The 18,082-nt window shown below is 40.4% G+C and overlaps 1 protein-coding gene across 6 annotated transcripts in view; it reads right to left on the bottom strand.

The window, feature by feature from the left end:
* Nucleotides 1-11,572: 11,572 nt before the first annotated feature.
* PXYLP1 (2-phosphoxylose phosphatase 1) overlaps nt 11,573-18,082 on the bottom strand; it is a 61,416-nt gene continuing 54,906 nt past the window's right edge. For all 6 annotated transcript variants that reach the window (XM_049803665.1, XM_049803662.1, XM_049803663.1 and 3 more), the window contains one exon: nt 11,573-15,606. In XM_049803665.1, the coding sequence (XP_049659622.1) occupies nt 14,675-15,606 (932 nt within the window). In that variant the 3' untranslated portion in view covers nt 11,573-14,674. The remainder of the gene's footprint in view (nt 15,607-18,082) is intronic.

The following is an 18,082-nucleotide window of genomic DNA, read 5'->3' as shown; positions in this document are numbered from 1 at the left end:
ATAGCTGAGGTTCTGGTGAGGATCAGACAGCCATGACTTTTTTCTTTTACTGTCTAGTCAAAGCACGTTGTCCAGTTCATTTTGGCAAAAGGGTCATCTCTCAGAGTATACACACTGGCGTTATGGCAGTGGGATCTAATCTCATCTGACAGCCTCATGACTAAAAATACTTGTATTTAAAAAGGCAATCATAAGTAGGGAACTCAAATTATCATTCTTAGCATCATGCAGGTTGGATTAATGGAGAAGAACCAACAGAGTAAACCATTATCAGTCCAGGGCAAGAGAAAATTTTTTCAGTTACACACAAGAATTTAATGCAATCTGTAATGTTTCACACATCCAGTATAAAGCCAAAACTCAGGCTATAGATGTTCTAAGTCCTATGCATTGTTGTGTTAGGAGCAGTGTTCAATTTGTAAATCCCTATCCACAGAACAGTGAACACTTACTTAAAAAGAAAGAAATGCAGATCTCTTAACTATGCTGCACCATAAATCACAAACCGGCTCCTTGAAGAAAAATCCTCAAAAAAACCTGTAATAATCTGGTAAAGCCAAACAGTCTTTCAGCAATCCACCATGCAGATCAGCCCTCTTACACCATGACTTACAGAATGATAGATACTGGGTAATGCCTGCATTTACAAAAATACTAATGAGACATGGCACAGGCTTGACATCACCCAACTGCAGATTACCTCTTTTTTCACTGCCTTTTCTCAAAATAGAGGATTAAAGCCTTTCTATTCAACATAATTGTGCAGTGGAAGCACATTCTTTCAGAGCTTATGCACACCTGATCAGCACACAGAAATCAGCAATTGCTCCTAAATGAGTAGCACAGGTTCTCTATTCAATCAGTAAGACCTTTTTGCTGATGTACTTTTACAAGGAGAGTCAACCTAAGTTCCAGGGCATTAGATTGATGTATGTTTATACACAATTCAGCATAAAAATTTAGCATCCCAAAAAAGTTAACCCATCAACCAGGTTGATAAAAAAGTCTCTCTTCAAATAGTATCTCATTTCTGCTATGAATTTTATCCTGAGAAATCCTGAAGGGGCTTTGAAAAATGCAACAAAGCACTTTATAAATTATATACATTATATTATCATTTACCTCTCAGATGAACCTGAGACACTTTGACACTGAGCAGCATAGCTGCACAGCAGGCTAGAGCTTGAAGCAGAACAGCTTTTTACACTAAAACTGCAGGTGGAGTTCAGAGCCAATGTAATTAAAGGGTCTGGAATTTCATCAGAACACTAAGGTTAAAATTCCTTTCACTACTTCTTGTAAAAGACTGTAGAACTTGAATTAATAAAAAGGTTTCCCTCTAGCCACTCTTATTTTGAACTGACATTTCTTCACTCAACTGGCAATTTCAGTGGTCAGAAAAATCACAGAGGAATCTTATTCTCAGTTAGAGCTTCCCGACATATATTGCATGTTGAAATGAGTTCAGGATTTTCACTTGGGATGTAGGTAAGCCATTTCAAAGTTTTGTTCACAGCTTTGAAGGGGCCATGCTCATTTGCCTATACTGTTAGCATCCATCAGGTGGATGGCATATATCATTTTTTAATGCAAATACCATATTAATGCTTCCAGCAAGATTCATTTGAAATCGCTTCTTCTCTTGACGCCAAGAAAGCAGACTACCATGTCAAAAAAATAATTTGGAACTTACCCACCTGCTCTCCCTACAGACACTCTTCAGAGCAGATCAGCTATCTGAGACAACAGGCATGAATCTGGGAATGCTTAGTTGCACTACCTTTATGGACAAATGTCTACTGATGGAGAACAACGAATTAAAAAAAGTAGGTTCAGGATTTAAGAAGCCTGGTGTCTGTGCATTTTTATCTCATTTCTCATCAACTTCAGTGTCTGCAGAATATGCTTTAAATTTCCCTACAGGTGGAGCAATTGGAGGACCTCTTTCCTCCACCTGATCATATATTGTCACAAAATCTGTAGAACCTGGCAACTTCTACATTCCTGTCAAATGTTGTTGAAATCAGCCCAGGTTCAAAAATTACCGAGGGCAGACCTCTCCCCAAACCAATGCCAGGTGTGATTACAAAAAAAACTCACTTCATTACCCTGCCTACCTTGCAGACCAGGGTAACAGCAACATATTGGCATTCTGTCAGACTGAGAAAACCTCTTCAACAGAAAGACAGCTACTAAAAGTGTTTTATAAGAGGCACCTAAATCTCCTCTACTGGCAAAAGTCATCTGTTCCTAACATCTCAAGAAGGTAATGACCAGCGTCTTTGCCTAGCTTTGTGCTGATAAACTATACATCTTCCAGTAGTTTTAATAGGAACTGAATTGATAAACACTGTAACAGCCTGAAAATTTAAATCAATGTTTAATAGGACAGACTGTAATCTCCTCTTGCAGGGAAGTGTTTTCATGACAAAACCTACTTTCCCTAGAGGGAACACTGCTGAAAAATCACATAAAGAAATTTCAAAAATTCTCATTTAGGAGAGCCTGAGGAAAGAGAACAGTACACGCAAAGTGTACCATTCAAGCCCGATTCTGACTTGACAGAGTTGAGAGCTGGAGGTAAAGCTTTTTCCCCCATGTACTTATTTATGAGAATACCCTACAAAAATCTGTATTTATATGCAGACACACAAACCAATGCACATGAACTCACAGGCACCATTTGGATTCTGGAAAAGTCAAACTTTGTAACAAGTTTAAATAAGAAAGTTAAAAATTTCTAAAAATAGTGGATCAGAGATACAATAAGCCTTTCTAAATTCTGTGTATGGAAAAGAAGCCCCCATACACATGTCAATATTTTGAAGTTGCCTGAGCTGTCACTGATTTAACAGAACAGTATTTCAACTTCTTTAGAAAGAGAAAATGGAAGGGGAAATGGAAGTAATGAAAGGTAGTAGGTTAAGACGATACAGATTTTTCCATGAGGAGGTTTTTGGCAGGAACCCAGGAATAAAATCTGTATTTGCATGCTCTGAGGGGAACTGAGAGGAAAACCCAGCCCTGCCAAATTCCGTCTCTTCATTTTGATGGATAAGTCATCATACAGCTAGCTGTACATGACTTGAAGACTTTGAAGAAGTGTACAACTTCCAAATATGTGAATTCTTGAGTAGTTTGCCAGGAGACTACCATGAATACATGCCAGCAGTATTTTATGTGGTGGACATTAGGAACATATTTCCATAGAATCAGAGAAAAATAAAGAATAAAATACACTTGGAAGTCACCTGTTCATCTCCAGTTGCAAAACAAAACTCAACAAATGCTCCCAGGGAGATGTTTGTATCTCCTGTTCCTAAAGACACTGAAGGCCTGTGACTTCAGTCTCCCTCCTACCAGTTCATTTCACCATTCCACTAGGCTTACTCCTGCAATTTTTTTTTCTTAAATGTCCAACTTCAGTCTTTTTTTACTACAGTTACTTCTTGTCCTAACCATAAGGAAGAAGAGATTATCTCCTTCCTTTTCATAGTAATCATATTTGCATTTTATTAAACTCTCCTTTCAGTTTTCTTTTCTGGAGTCTCTCTCACTCTAGGTTGTTCAACCATATTTTTGAGCTTTCTCATTGTTCTTGAGTTTCTGTGTCCAAAAGTGAACAAGCTACTTGAGGTAAGTCTTTCACCAGCACTAAGAAAGTGGAAGGATTACTCCATGCATTTTGCAGGCCATTCTACTACTTCAGTGTACCATCCTTTTCTCCCTTTGACTCTCCCTCATGCAGTCCACATACAGTAACATCACTTGGCTCTGGTTCTCTTTCTCTCACACAACTCTCAGGGTCCTCAAGAACACACCCCATCCCCACTCTGCTGAAGACCCTCCTTCTTCCCAAACTGTCCTTCCTTGTCAATTTTATTGCTAAGTATTTGTATTTGTCTTGATTAGTATCATCTACAGAGTATTTAAAGTTATCCTTAGAGTTATTTTTAATAAATATGAGAGAAATCTTCAAAGATTGCACCAGTTAGTTGAACACCATTTCATACTGATAAAATAATATTTAAGTGCACTCAACAGCTTCAAGAGGGAAGAGGAATTGTGACTGTTTTCATGATAAATTGAAAGCTTAAGAGGACAATGAAACTACAGCCATGTTTCATCCTATCCATATTCATTATTTAAAAGCACATAAGACTGAGAAAACATGACCTGGATTCTGTACTGATGAAGCAGAATGTAATTTTAAAAAGAAACTAAAGCAACACTACATCTCCATGTCCTGGTTTCAGCTGGGATAGAGTTAATTGTGTTCCTAGTAGCTGGTACAGTGCTATGTTTCGAGTTCAGCATGCGAAGAACGCTGATAACACTGATGTTTTCAGTTGTTGTTCAGTAGTGTTTAGTCTCAAGTCAAGGATTTTTCAGCTTCTCAAGCCCAGCCAGCAAGAAAGCTGGAGGGGCACAAGAAGTTGGCACAGGACACAGCCAGGGCACCCGACCCAAACTGGCCAACGGTGTATTCCATACCATGGGACGTCCCATCTAGTATAGGAACTGAGGCGAGTCAGGGCGGGGGGGATCGCCGCTCAGGGCCTAAGTGGGTGTTAATAGGAGGGTGGTGAGCAATTGCCCTGCGCATTATTTGTATATTCCAATCCTTTTATTATTGCTGTTGTCATTTTATTAGTGTTATCATTATCATTATTAGTTTCTTCTTTTCTGTTCTATTAAACCGTTCTTATCTCAACCCAGGAGTTTTACCTCTTTTTCCCAATTTTCTCCCCCATCCCACTGGGGTGGGGGGAGGGAGTGAGCAGCTGCGTGGTGCTTAGTTGCTGGCTGGGGTTAAACCACAACACTCCTATTCCAGAACAGTAAGTAAATTGCTTAGTGAGAGTTGGAAGTACTCACAGTGAACCATTTATTAACCCATCAACTTTCCATCCACAAATTAACCATAATCCAACGTCATATTTTAATTTGAAGTGCAACATCCAGAAGTATTCAAAGGGATTCCATGACATATTTCAATTTTGAGCTTTCATGCAAACTGTTCCCTGCTCCTGTTGTTTCCAGTTCTTAGTATTTCATTTTCTGTAGCTTTCTCATCTCATTCACATGGTATTGATATTTCTGGTCCCTGATCAGGCAGGTTCCAAGCCTTCCATACAACTACAAAAATACCTTCATGACAGCCGAAGTTGGATGTAACTATATACCCATATTTATAGGGAAACAGACATTTGTACAAAAGCTGGTAACTTTTCCAAAGTGTTCCAGTGCTGGTTTACTCCCTTTATGGATACAGCATAAATACCCTCAGGCAATAAAAAAATAATTTGAAGTTGGAGTACAACATCAGCACAGGACAGGAACTCAGCCTGCATCCAGATTTTTTGGATGAAGCAAAAGGCTGTTTGGGGTGGCATTCAAGTTACTTGGAGGAAATACCTTCTGGGGATTTGCTGTTAGGGAGAGGAGATTCTCTCTCTCCAGATAAATCCCTGGTTTGCACATTTCCATCACAAATTATTGCTGCTAAGATTTTGCTCGCACAGCAAGTGAGCAAAGACAAATACACAGGACTGCAAATACAACTGAAAGGGACATGCATCTTAGTCCGTCATCCACTTACACAATCACATTCCACAATTTCTTTACTCCCACAACTTAAATGCTAGCAATTTTTTAATGTGCTCTATTAATGTCCTATTAAGGTTTTGTTTACCTGGTGTGCAAGCCAATAACACCCAGAGTCAAGATATTTTCAAACTAATTTCACTGATGCGCATGAACAGGTGCCTGTCTCAAGACAGCACACCCTTGTCTCAAAAATCCTCATAATTATAATACACTTAAACACATATTCATTGTTATTTTCCTGAATGATTGGTTCTTTCTTCTTTGTCCCTCATGTAAATAAGTGCACAGACCCTGTCTTCTTCCTTCATTGTGTTCTTTTGAGTAGGCGGTCTCATTTGAGCAGGTGGTCAATGAGTTGGTGGTCGTGATCTTCCCCTGTAGGAATTACCTTTTACCTACTTCTTCCCTGATCTTGGTAGTTTCAAGTGGTTCTTCAAGGTTTATTGACCAGATCACAATCCATTACCTTTTCTGACATAAACATAAAGCCCCATTGTCTAGTAGTTAGTTCCTAAGCCCTAAATCATGTTTAGTCACTGTTCCCCTATTTTAAATATTAACTGATGGGGGCTGTACACAGAACTTCAGCAGCTCTGTTACCAAAATCCATAATAAAACTCCTTAACACCAATGTGCAGTTAAGAAGCAGGCACTTCGTTTATTGCAGCGCTGGGGACACGGGGGATCGCTCCTCCAAAGGCATGTCCAACTTAATATCAAAATCCATCAGTTTTTATAGACTTTTTCTGTCAGGTCATTGTTACATAAGCTCTTTACATAGAAATGCATACTATGCTTGCTCTTAAATTTAACCTTTATAACGATTGGTCCTTTGATTATATAACCTTATCAATATTCTTATTTAAAAACAATCATCATTGGTCATTTTCACTTAGCTCTACTGATTGAAATCTTCGATACTCAAATCGAGATGGGAAGGGTAAGGGGTTTCCAAGCAGCATAACTGGTGTCCATGACTGTTTCCTTAGTTTCTTGAAGCAAAACATAGAAAAAACAGTAACTTCCTGGTGAGGTTCCTATGGTTAGCTATTTCAACATCAACAATATTAAGGTTCCTATAGTCACACGTAACACGGTTCCTAAAGCTTCTATGGCTACATTTCAAACTTAACAATCCTATACATTACGCTTCACAATTTTACTTCTTAATCAAAGCTAACTCTTCTATGGGATTAAACTTTGATTTCTTTATCAGACTATTTGCAACAGCTCCCTGGTTATTTCAATCATATTATACGCATTAATTGATAACATTACAACATTATTTTACTACCATTTTCACACCTAAAAGTTAAACCCTGGCTGCCGTTAGCTTTTTTGCCAATTATGTTTTTTGGCAAAGCCGTGCCAATCTCTGCAGTGGTACTCAAAGTCCTGTGCCAACCTCAGAGAGATGCTCAAAGCCCTAGAGGAGAGGTGGGAGCAGACCAGGGGGGTCTCGCAGCCCACCTTCGCCCACGGCGGCTGGCAGCAGCGCTGGGGCTGGCACAGCCGGGCACAGCGAGGACTCAGAGGTCTGCCCAGGCCCAGCTCCCGCTTCCCGCTCTCGCATTTTTGCAACAACTTCCCACGTTGCCCGTGCCTTCGCCTTTCGGGTTACCACCATCCTATCGTTATATTCACACACCACGGCCACAGCAGGAGGAAGGACTCGCATTTTGTTCTCACGTTCACTCTCCCCACACGTTCTCCATAGGAGGTCGCCGCCGTCGCCTGCCGGAGGGAGCTCCCGGACCGGGGCACGGGCGGCCGGCGCCGGTCACCAGGGGGAGGCGCGGGCCCGCCTCGCCCGCCTGAGGAGGGGGCTGCCGCCTGCCTCCTCCCCCGTTTCGCCTCAGGACTTTCAAGCCGGCACCTGCGGGGCCAGAGGTACCGGCCGGGAGAGGTGGTGACAGCGGCGGGGCCGGGTGGGCCCCTGCACTCGAACGGCCTCTTCCCTGCCCGGCCCCGGCGGCCCCCCCAAAAAAAACATTCCCCTCACAGCGCTGTCGGTAAACTCTCCCGTCAGGCAAAAATCCCGCTCCCCCTGCCAGCAGAGGGGCGTGGGGCAAAGCCTCGCAGCCGAACAGCTCTGGGGCTGCCTTTGCCCCAGAACGGAAAACCGCAGAAAGGAAAACGGCATTAAGTATGTGACCAGTTCAAAAAGGAGAATGAAATTGGCAACCAGTGCACCAATACCAGTTCATCGGACACTAGGCTTGGTTCCCTCTCTGTCACTCACTGCTTTCGGGTAGACAAATTTTTTAAGGAAGAAACAGTTTTATCAGTATTACAGTCATCCCTCTCATCACCTAAACCTGCAGAATCCCTTTTTAGATCATATTGTTTCTGACGGCAAAATTCTTTGGAGCTGCCAAACCCAGCAGCCCTACAGAAGCAAGACTGCTGCAGCTCTGCCTACCCAGGTCCAGCCAGTAGCCAGTCCACCCCGGACCCTTTATCTTCCAGTTACCTCACATACTCGTGCATACATGCCCGCAACTCACACATACGCGCTACAGATACCCCTGTAACTGGCCTTCAATGTTCATTCTGTCCCATAGCTGGTCCTGGATCCTCAGTCTCCTGGCTAGTATGCTTAAAACAGCTGCCTGTTTGTAGCTGCTCCAGGGAAGATGCATGCAAGAATTTGCAACAGAGGCCACATTTTCTACTTCTGTCATGTATTTTTCTTCTTTTATCTTGTGAGTTCTGTTTTGTAAGGACCTTCAACAGCAACAACTTCAGCTCATAAACTTTTCCTCCCCACATTCTCCAATGACCATTTTTCAATGGCATCTTAAAAGACTGACAAACAGATGATTTTTTTTTTTTTCCCCTCTACCATAAAGACTATTCTTAGAATGAGATCTCGACTGCTTTACATTTCAAATGTCATCACTCTTTTTTCATCCTTCTTTTTTACTTTCAACAGAATAAAAACTTTTAATGATTTTTTTTGTCAGGGGATCGATCCTAAAGGAATAGCTTAAGAGTAGTTCTAAATCACTTTTGAAAATTACTGTCCAGGACTTTTGGAAACAAAGGGCTTAATGGTATTTGTTTTCAGTTCAAAGGAACTTTGCAAAGTTCAGAGCCTGTCATATCTCAACTACTTGAATAATGACATAGTACACACATGTGGCATAGCTCCTTTCATGTAGAAAAGAGGAAGAAACTAAACCACAAGGCAAGCAAACTACTCAAGACCAAACCAGCAAACTGACAGGGAATAAATACTCTGCTTTATAATTCCATATACTAGAGGCTTTACTAACTTCAGAAATTGCTCTGCTGAAAGGAGTAGGACTGAATTTGGTCCAGAGGACAGCAAAGCTATAGTGACCTGGAGAATACACCTGTGTTCGGGTATGTTCTGTGTGAACAACTTGCTTCAAAATAACCATCACAGTTGTCATCATTATTCCTACTTCACCCCACAAGGTTTCGAGCATCTTCTATAAATAAACAACCACTTAAATCATGGAGGAGTCCTCTTTTTCAGACTGCAGGATGAAATCCATCTACAACTTACCTGGTTTGAACTCTGCTTTTCCACAGTGTTGCAATTTCAGAGCAAAGGTGTATTTTTTCCCAGTTTAATTCACACAAATCAATTTTTGTACAACAGAAAAACCGCCACGAGAGGGCATCCTACTTCTTTCTTTCTTCAAATCTCTTGCTCTCAGACAGCATTTTCCAAGAGAACGTTCTTTCTGTACTACTTTGCACTCGAGTATTTTGCATTTAGAGCCTTCTCAGCCACTCCCAAATATAAAAGTAGAATATGACAGCTAAAACCAAGCCATTTGGCATTCATAATGTTCAAGAAGCATTTAAAACTAAATCTATTATACCTATCAGAAATGAAACAAAAGCGGGGGGGGGGGGGACGGACTGCACCTCAGCACTGCACTTAAAAAATAAGCCGAATTTTATGAGGAAACATTTCACTCACACCACAAGTACTCAACATGTTTAAACATCAGTTTCTAAATACTGTGTTTAGCACACAAACAAAACATCCCACTCCTACTCCTTCAAAGCAAGAACAAGATCTCAGCATTCCTTAAAGCAGAAGCTTTTATTTCTGCTCTATCATTTGATTGAAGTGTGCAACTGGACAAGTCAATTTTTCCCAGTTGGTAGGTCTAATTCATCAATGCACCCCTATAGAAAGGGTATTCATCAATTCTAGGATACATAAATTCCCACCAATTCCTCTTTCCATTGTTCAGGTAGTTAAATTTATTACCTTAGTCCAAGTATAAATCCACTCACAGTTGCAAATTGTATCATAAATTAGGCCAAACTTTAAAACCTAATAATTAGTCAAGTTTGATAATGCAGTTTGCATATCATTTTGTCTCCATAGTCAAGTCAGAGGTTTGCGAGAAGGATCTCAGCTCTGAAGCTCTTTCTTTATGCATATGCAGAAGAATAATAAGATTCTTTGTAATAATAATTAGCTCTTTTTTACCTTAGAGATTTGGTAATGCCCATCCACTGACCCTCAGACATACAGGTAAGCAGGTGCTAGCAACATGGTAAGTTAGTTCTTGTTCACACTGACTGATACAGGAAAAAAAGGAAAATTATTTATGACATAGCACACAAAAATATGAAAAGACAGGAAAATATACCTTTTGCTGTAACTGATCTGCATCTTCAGTCATCTAAAACAGTATGAAGAATCTGACCCTCCTGTACCTTGAAAATTTTGCTCCAGATCATCCTTAAATTCCCCAATCCAGGTTTCTTACCACTGCCCTGGCCATGGTGGAAGGCCATTTTGGTGGGAACAGCTATTATACTCTTGTACCAGTACAAGGGAGACGGAGCTGCTGGAGAGCCCCCACTGAAGGGCCACAACGATTAAGGGACTGGAGCACCTCTTCTTATGTAAGGGTAGGCTGAGAGAGCTGGCACTGTTTAGCCCAGAGAAGGGAAGGCTCAGGGGGAAATCTCATCAATGCATACAAATATCTGAAGGAGGGTATAAATAAGAAGAATCTTTTCGGTGGTGCCCAGCGACAGGACAAGAGGCAGTGGGCACAACCTGAAACACAGGAGGTTTCACCTGAATATAAACTACTTTTTTTTTTTTTTTTTGGACTGTGAGGGTGACTGAGTATGGGCACAGGTTGCCATGGGAGGTTGTGAGGTCTCTAACCTTGGAGATACTCAAAAGCTGTCTGGACAGCAGAGATACTGCAATATTATAAAGGTACTAATTCCTGTTGGTGTTCTGGAGAAGTTTCATTAACAGTGAAGTATACATATGTTTAAAGTAAGCAAACCATCAGAATACACCACAATGATCCACATTTCCCCTAGAAACAGGAAAAATTACTTCCCTGTTAATTTTCATGTAATCTTGTTTCTTCCTTCAAAGGAAGGACAAAAACATGCAGGAAGATCAACGACCGGAAACAGTCAAAATAACGTAGGTGCCTTTTCACTATACTGTGCGTTTGTGGCCCTGATTGTACAAACTGTTATAGATTGGATTGTCATGGAGCCGCACACAATCGGATCCAACAGGTGTTAAAACTCAGATTTATTCTTCAGTAGAAAAGTCAGTTAGAACTCCGGTAACATCTGTAAACCACAGGCTCAATGATGTAAGGGGAATTAGTACTACACAGCCGACTTAAGAATCCTTAAAAGTGATGACTCAAAATGTGCTTATCACTCACCTAAAAGTTGAGGGCTCTCTCCCTTGAGGAGTTACCTCAGGCAGTGCCCCGACCCAAGGGGGAGTCCCCAACTGCAGACCCACTGCTCTGAGGAAGAGGACTGATTCCCACATGTCCTTCGGCAGGACCCCATTTATACCCTTGTCAAATCTGACCTGTGGGCATTTAATCCCTACTGGCCAAGAAGGTCACCTCAGTGCACCTGGCATGTCTCAAACGGTCAATTCAAATTTCAACCTGTGGCCTCTAGAGTTTAGGGGTTTTTTTCTCTTCTCCCTGCCTGGAGAAGTCTCGTTTCCTGCTGGGGGGGGGGAAGTGTACTGCCACATGGATGCCACAAGAAAAAACAACAAAGGAAAGACATCAACAGCTATTAAGTGCACTCCTTCTTTCACCTTGTTACATTCCGTTATGGCCAAACACCTCTTTTCTTACACGTTTCTCTATGCAAAAGGGTTACATTCAGCTTGTGCTCCTCCATTTATGTACTGTATGCTTGTTCTTTCTGAAGTCACTCTGCACCACACTGACTTTCTTAAAAACATTGTTAAGGATCATTCTTTTATTCAGAGACCGTGCAGTAAGGAGTGACAGCAGGGGGAGTGCTTGGCATCAACAATGCTGGAAAGAGCATGAAGTATTCCTACACCCACTTTCCCACCCTCCTTAAACACAAAGGAAGTTTACAGGTAATGGGGAAGCAAAGGCTGAGGAACAGAGAACAGAAATGAGGAATGAAATACCAGTTCCCATACCTCTCTATGCATAAAGAGAACTCTGGCTAGGGGATAGCAATACTTCATATTCATCGCTATCACCATTATTAGGGACACCCTTCAACATAGCAGCATTGATTGAGATCAGACATCCATAATGGACACATATTTATCTGGGGTAATCTGAGGAACTGCAGCTACTAATAGAATCTGATCTTTCGGCATCTGTCTCACTTTCTTCTTGAGGTATGCCTACACAGATGAAGACATTTCCAAGCACCCGATTCAACTGATTTATCTAGGGGGATTAACCCCAAGGTTTACTTAAGACTTCAAGCAGAAAGCTTACTATTTGACCAGCAACCAAAGGTCCATAAAATCAGTGCATTTTTGCTGCTCTACAAAAAAAGTTAAGCTAGAAGTTTGGAAAACAGCTGCAATATCCATTAATATCTGGGATCTCAATGCTTCTTTGAGCCCAACAAATGAGAAATCCACCCAAATTCACATCTCTTCCGATTCATGGCTGCATCTCAAAACCCCTACAACAAAGGGGATCTTTCTGCACAAGGAAATCAAAACAAAACAAAATAATTCCATGGTCTGCCTTCAAAATATGATGCAAGGTTAGATGGTATTCCTAGCACAGGCTTTTGAAGACACCAAGACTGGCATTTGCAGAAGCTGTTAAGGGTTCAAAGTTTCTAAATAACACACTTGAAACACCAATGGTATGTCCATGGTAATGTTTTCTGCACTTCAGCATCATTCCTGCAAATGGTCACCAAACAGCATCAAAGCTCCAACAGATAACACTCTAAAGACCTATAGCTGCCTTTTGCTGATAGCTCAACAGCTAGCTCTTCAGAGTATTTGGTACTTATATTGGACAAATGGTCCAGTTCACGTAGTTTATACAAAGCAAGCTCAACTTTCAGATTCTCTCTTCCTGTTTGCCCTCCAGAACACAAACATGTATGATGACTAACAGAGCTAGTCTCTTAGACAGAAAGAAAACATTTCCCAAAGTTACACATTCTAATGTGGTACAAAAGCCCCAAATTTTCTATCATGTTTTCCATTTCAGTATTCATGAAACATTTACCTGCTCCTTCTCAGACTGGGAACCAGAACATACTAAGTACAGAAGTTACTAATGAAACAAGCTGCTTAACAATACATGCTTATCTTGTTATTGCAAACAGCTGAGTCACAATAAATCTAACACACAAGTATACAAAGAGTCCCCAAAGTTTTATTTTAAGAAATGTGTTCAAATGCAGCATTGAGAACAGAGAGAGTGGAATGCCAATAGTCAGAGAACTTATGCTGAGTTATGTTTTCTTTGATAAACTAGCACCATTGAATCACAAGTCACAGACTAATTTCTAGAGGTGTAAAAAACCTTCACCATTATAAAATTTCTGAGTTCTATTAAAAATTGGTTCTCAATTTACTACTCCTAAAGAGACGAAAGCAGTCTGAAGTACAAGTTTTCATATCTACTCATTGTTCAAGTTACCCATAAAAGACAGTTTATTCTTAAGTCTAAACATCCTGGTGAAGGAGAAAAAAATGTCTAAAAGCGAGCTTCACAAGTGTTTACAAACTAAACAAGTAAGAAAGATCTACTGTGTTATAAATATACACAGTACAATATGTACAAGTCTGATCTTACAAAAGAAGAGCTTCCTAGTCCATAAAAATACTACCTCAACTACAAAATTTTCTTAGTGTTCAGTCAACCTGTCTCAAGCAGTCACTGTATCAAATTCCTAAAACAATGATTTGTTCCATAGCACACACAACAGCTTAAACACATTCACAATGGGAAAGAGCCCAACACTTCACCATAAAACTGACTTTTAATTTCCCACTCAGGTTTAGTGGTAATGTTAGCATTTGCTATCTATTTTAATGTCACAAGACCTTGACATATTTCTAGACTGTGTTTGAACTATTCAAAGTGCTGAAAGTGCAATCAAAGAATAGAGTTTTGTATCCTTTTTCCAGTATACCCTTCTCTGGCACTGGCAACAATAGCCAAGTATTTATAGGTCTGCGAGATCAAAAAGGCACATGCTCATTTGTACATGCTCAGGTAATTATGCCGAGATACACATGTGCACTTTGTTTTAAAGACCTTCCCTAAACATTAAAAGGCTTCTATCTGAGTAGGGAGCTTCAAGAATTCCTTACAAATGGTTTAATGCAGATGCCTGGAATTCATAAAGGCCTTGACACAAACTGCCTAAAATGACTGAGACGGTGGTGAAAAAAATAATGGTTTTGGTTTTAAACTTATGGTATCCAAGTATTGCTCTGGAATACAGAGAAACAAAGTCTATGCTCTCTCACTCTTCATCAAGTGACATCCAGGTTACAGTAGCCCACGTGATTTATCATTACAGTTAACACAGCATATGTGAGCATACACATATACATAACACTCCCTCAATATTTGTTCCTCTGTTGGAGACCATCTGCAGTCTGAATGAAAATGAAACTACTGAAAGAATGTTTCAAGCAATACCCTTTTGTACTTACACATACAAGTACAAGAAATCACAAAAGTTAACTGCGCCTCAACCAGAATACCGACTTCCACTGATACACAAGTTAACGATGCTTCTTTTTCACTTTCCTTCTCTACAGTGGTCTTCTACGACATGCATCATAATAACTAGTGCTGTTAAAAATTAAGAACATATCCCTCTTGACAAAGTTGACAAATTTTTCTAGTGGGCACATCGGCTTGCTGGAACGTTTATAATAATCCTTGCAAAACGAGGTCTGGAATGTGACATCAGCACCATTATACAGGATGCGGATGAAGTGCTCTTTGGGTCTCTTCCCATCCTGCCACAGCTCAAAAACTAATCTGGCAGCAAATCTAGGAAATCTGGCCTCTGTAATGCCCAAGGCACTAAGAACAGGTGACAACGTGACATCATGCGCAGAGTAAAGAACAAATACTTCTTCTTTCTTGCCTTCTGCAATACGCTGCAGCCGATTAACAGTCTGATTGAGGAGAGGATGAGTAGCCAATAGTGCATACAAGAAATAAAGTTTCTTATCCTGTCTTTCTCTCTCATCCTCCAACTGATGTCTTTTGATTACTTTGAAGTGTTCCATACCAATGCAGCCAGTTTTGGTACACGGAAAACTGACATTGTGGCAAAAATAGCACAAGAGAGAATCTATTGGGTTAGAAGCTCTCAACTGCCTGGTAGGAATGCCTACAATCTTTGCCATATCCACATATATTTTCTCCAAATCATTGTTTTTCACCCGTAAACTGTACTGTCTGCGCTGTTCCTCTTCTAGGTAGTGGTTTCGCATAGGACAGTCGCAGCTTCCAGAGCAAAAAATGGTGCTCCACTGATGCCTCAGATTAATTTTCTTCCAGTCAAAATCTGGCAAAAAAGTGTAGAGCAGTGCCAACGCACTTTGCAGGGTTCGACTTTTTCCTGTCGTCTCCAGGTAGAGCTGTTTTGCTGTCCAGTCACTCAGAAGCAGTTTATGTTTGCTTATGTAAATTTCTCGTAATAGTTGTCCATTTCTCAAGTGTTGTACAACCCCTGAAAGATAATTTTTTACAGAAATTACAACACATGATTAGAAACTTCTTAGTTTTGGAGAAAAGAAAATACAGCTAGCAGTCTTACTGATACATGAACAATTAGTTAAAAGGTTATGAACTTCAAAAACTGAACTTCACCTATGCTTGACTATTAGGAAAACTGCATGAAATATGAGATACCTGCTATTCTTCAGTCTCTCAGACTCTAGGAGCTAAACTGAGATACAGATAGAAAAAGCTGTTTCCCTAAAATTTGTTTAAAACCTTAGTGGTTTAATATTTGTTCTTTGGACTAGAGACACAGACTGAATGGGTCTAACATCACTATAAAAGAAAGATGGCTATGAAGATGGATCCAGCCTGCACCTGAGTCAGGTTTTCAGACAGGCAGTGAATGCTGCAAATTTATGGCAGCCAGGAAAACTACCAGCAGTCAGGAAACAAATACAGAGAATGTAAAATAGTGTGTAAACTCACAAAATAGAGTGGTAAGGTGTGGCAATCACATCAAACTTCCTTCTCCATCTTTCTTCAGGAAATACTCAAACTGCTTGATAATTCTTACACTAATGTTCTGCCTTTACCCAGCTGGAGGAGGGTGTGTATCCTTCTCACATGCCAAAACCTTTACTCCAGAATCTACCTTGCTTGTGTTATCCTCCCAAAGCAGCAAAGCAACAGGCATGAACCCTTTATGCACTAGAACACCTATATAACTTGGTACAAGCAACAGGAGTCCCAAATACTAGCTCAGTTACAAGCCATGTGCAGTGATGAATCCAGTGTCACACACAACATGCTGTATTAGGAAGAGTTCCTTGGTAACCTGGCTAGATTCCTCCTGATGTCACTTTGCGAGACTTGACACTGGCCTTACACAAATATTTATTCTGATGGGATCCCAAAACATAATGAGGATTTGACAGGCAGGTTTTGGACTAAAAAATAGATTCCTTGAAAGACAGTCGGCATGAGAAAAATGGTGCTAGCTCCCCAAATATTCAACACTCTTTTCATTCTCTCTAGTCAGTCTCCAAACCCACTGACGGCCCAGAACCACTATGATACGCTCTTTCAGTCACTAGTATTTAAGATAAAAAGAGCAACACAGTTAAAAGCAAGGTGCAGTAATAAAACAGAATGGATCAATGGTAAAATCTGAAAAGACACAGGAGAACAGAGAAGCACTATTAATGTGAATTTTTAAATTAAATTAACGAATGTTGAAGAGAAAAATCCACGTAACTAACCCTTTTCACAATCACATTTTTACCCAGTTGTGCAACAGTATGTTTCCACATGTCTGTGGGAAAGCACTTCTGTATTTTCATTTTTGATGCACCAATACGAACACATGCAGAAGAATACATGCAGCAAACAAATACAGGGACTTCAGTTCATACCAGTTCAGCTGGCTCTTCTGGGTGGAGAACACAAACAATTCCAAGGGCTGTGGAATCTGGGTAAATCTGTTTCTTACAAATCAGCAACTTGTTTCTATACTTCTATCCTCTTAGCTTTTGCTCCCCTCATATTTCTATTGCCTACTGACAGCAGCCCCAGATCTTTTCCAAATGGCCCTTTTATCAATGCTCTGATCCAGCACTACCTTGTTTCCCTCTCCAATCCCAAACCTTTTGTCTCTTTCTAATATTCCCAATACCCCCAGCACCACAATAGTCCCAAGCTCTCCACATACTTTCTTCTACACAGTCAAATCCCTGACTGTAACACTTCCAGTTACCTCCCATCTCCCCTACCCTTTTTGTACAGATAAACTAAACAGTATGCTCACTAGCAGAGTTCAGCAGCCTTTCTCTCAGTGGTAGTATTGATGAAGTCTCAAAACTTCACTTTTTGAAAAAGTTGTTTGGAATTTAATTGCTGATATTTCCACGTTTTCTCCCAATACCTAGCTCAGCGGAAATGATAAATGGAATAAGAAAATAAAACTTCATTTTCCTGTGGTGAAAATACACATAATAATTATGCCAGAAAGCACACTCTTGGAACTTCATTACAAAGCTTGGGGTGTGGGGGGAAGGAAAAAAAGCATCAGATATGTACAGTTTTTCTATTTCCATAATACAAGCATCAAACGTGTCTGTTACATCTGAATCTTTTGCAGGGAACACAGTAGTTACATCACAGGTAAAAACTGGCAACTAGGTGTTCTTCAGTTCCAGGACCATTCTGAATTGCAAACCAATCAGCAATAGAGTACCAGATCTTCCTCAGGAGGGATTGAGCAATGCCATTTTTCACAACAGTGACAAGGAAAGGTGCTCCAACTTGTCACAAATAAAAAGTGTGATCAATCTGTAACAGAATTGGCAAGCGTGGTTTCTAGAACTGTTAACACTTTTACAGTAGAGAGTCTAATACTTTATTCGTATCCCAGCATAACCTAGGCTATGACCAACATTATAAGCTTCCCATAAAAAAACATTTATTTCTATGTAAAGAAAAACAGA

The sequence above is a fragment of the Accipiter gentilis genome, chromosome 6 (genome assembly GCF_929443795.1).
Source record: "Accipiter gentilis chromosome 6, bAccGen1.1, whole genome shotgun sequence".
Taxonomy (NCBI): Eukaryota; Metazoa; Chordata; class Aves; order Accipitriformes; family Accipitridae; genus Astur; species Astur gentilis.
Note: the sequence above shows the minus strand (reverse complement) of the source record. Positions and strands in the feature narration are given on the sequence as shown.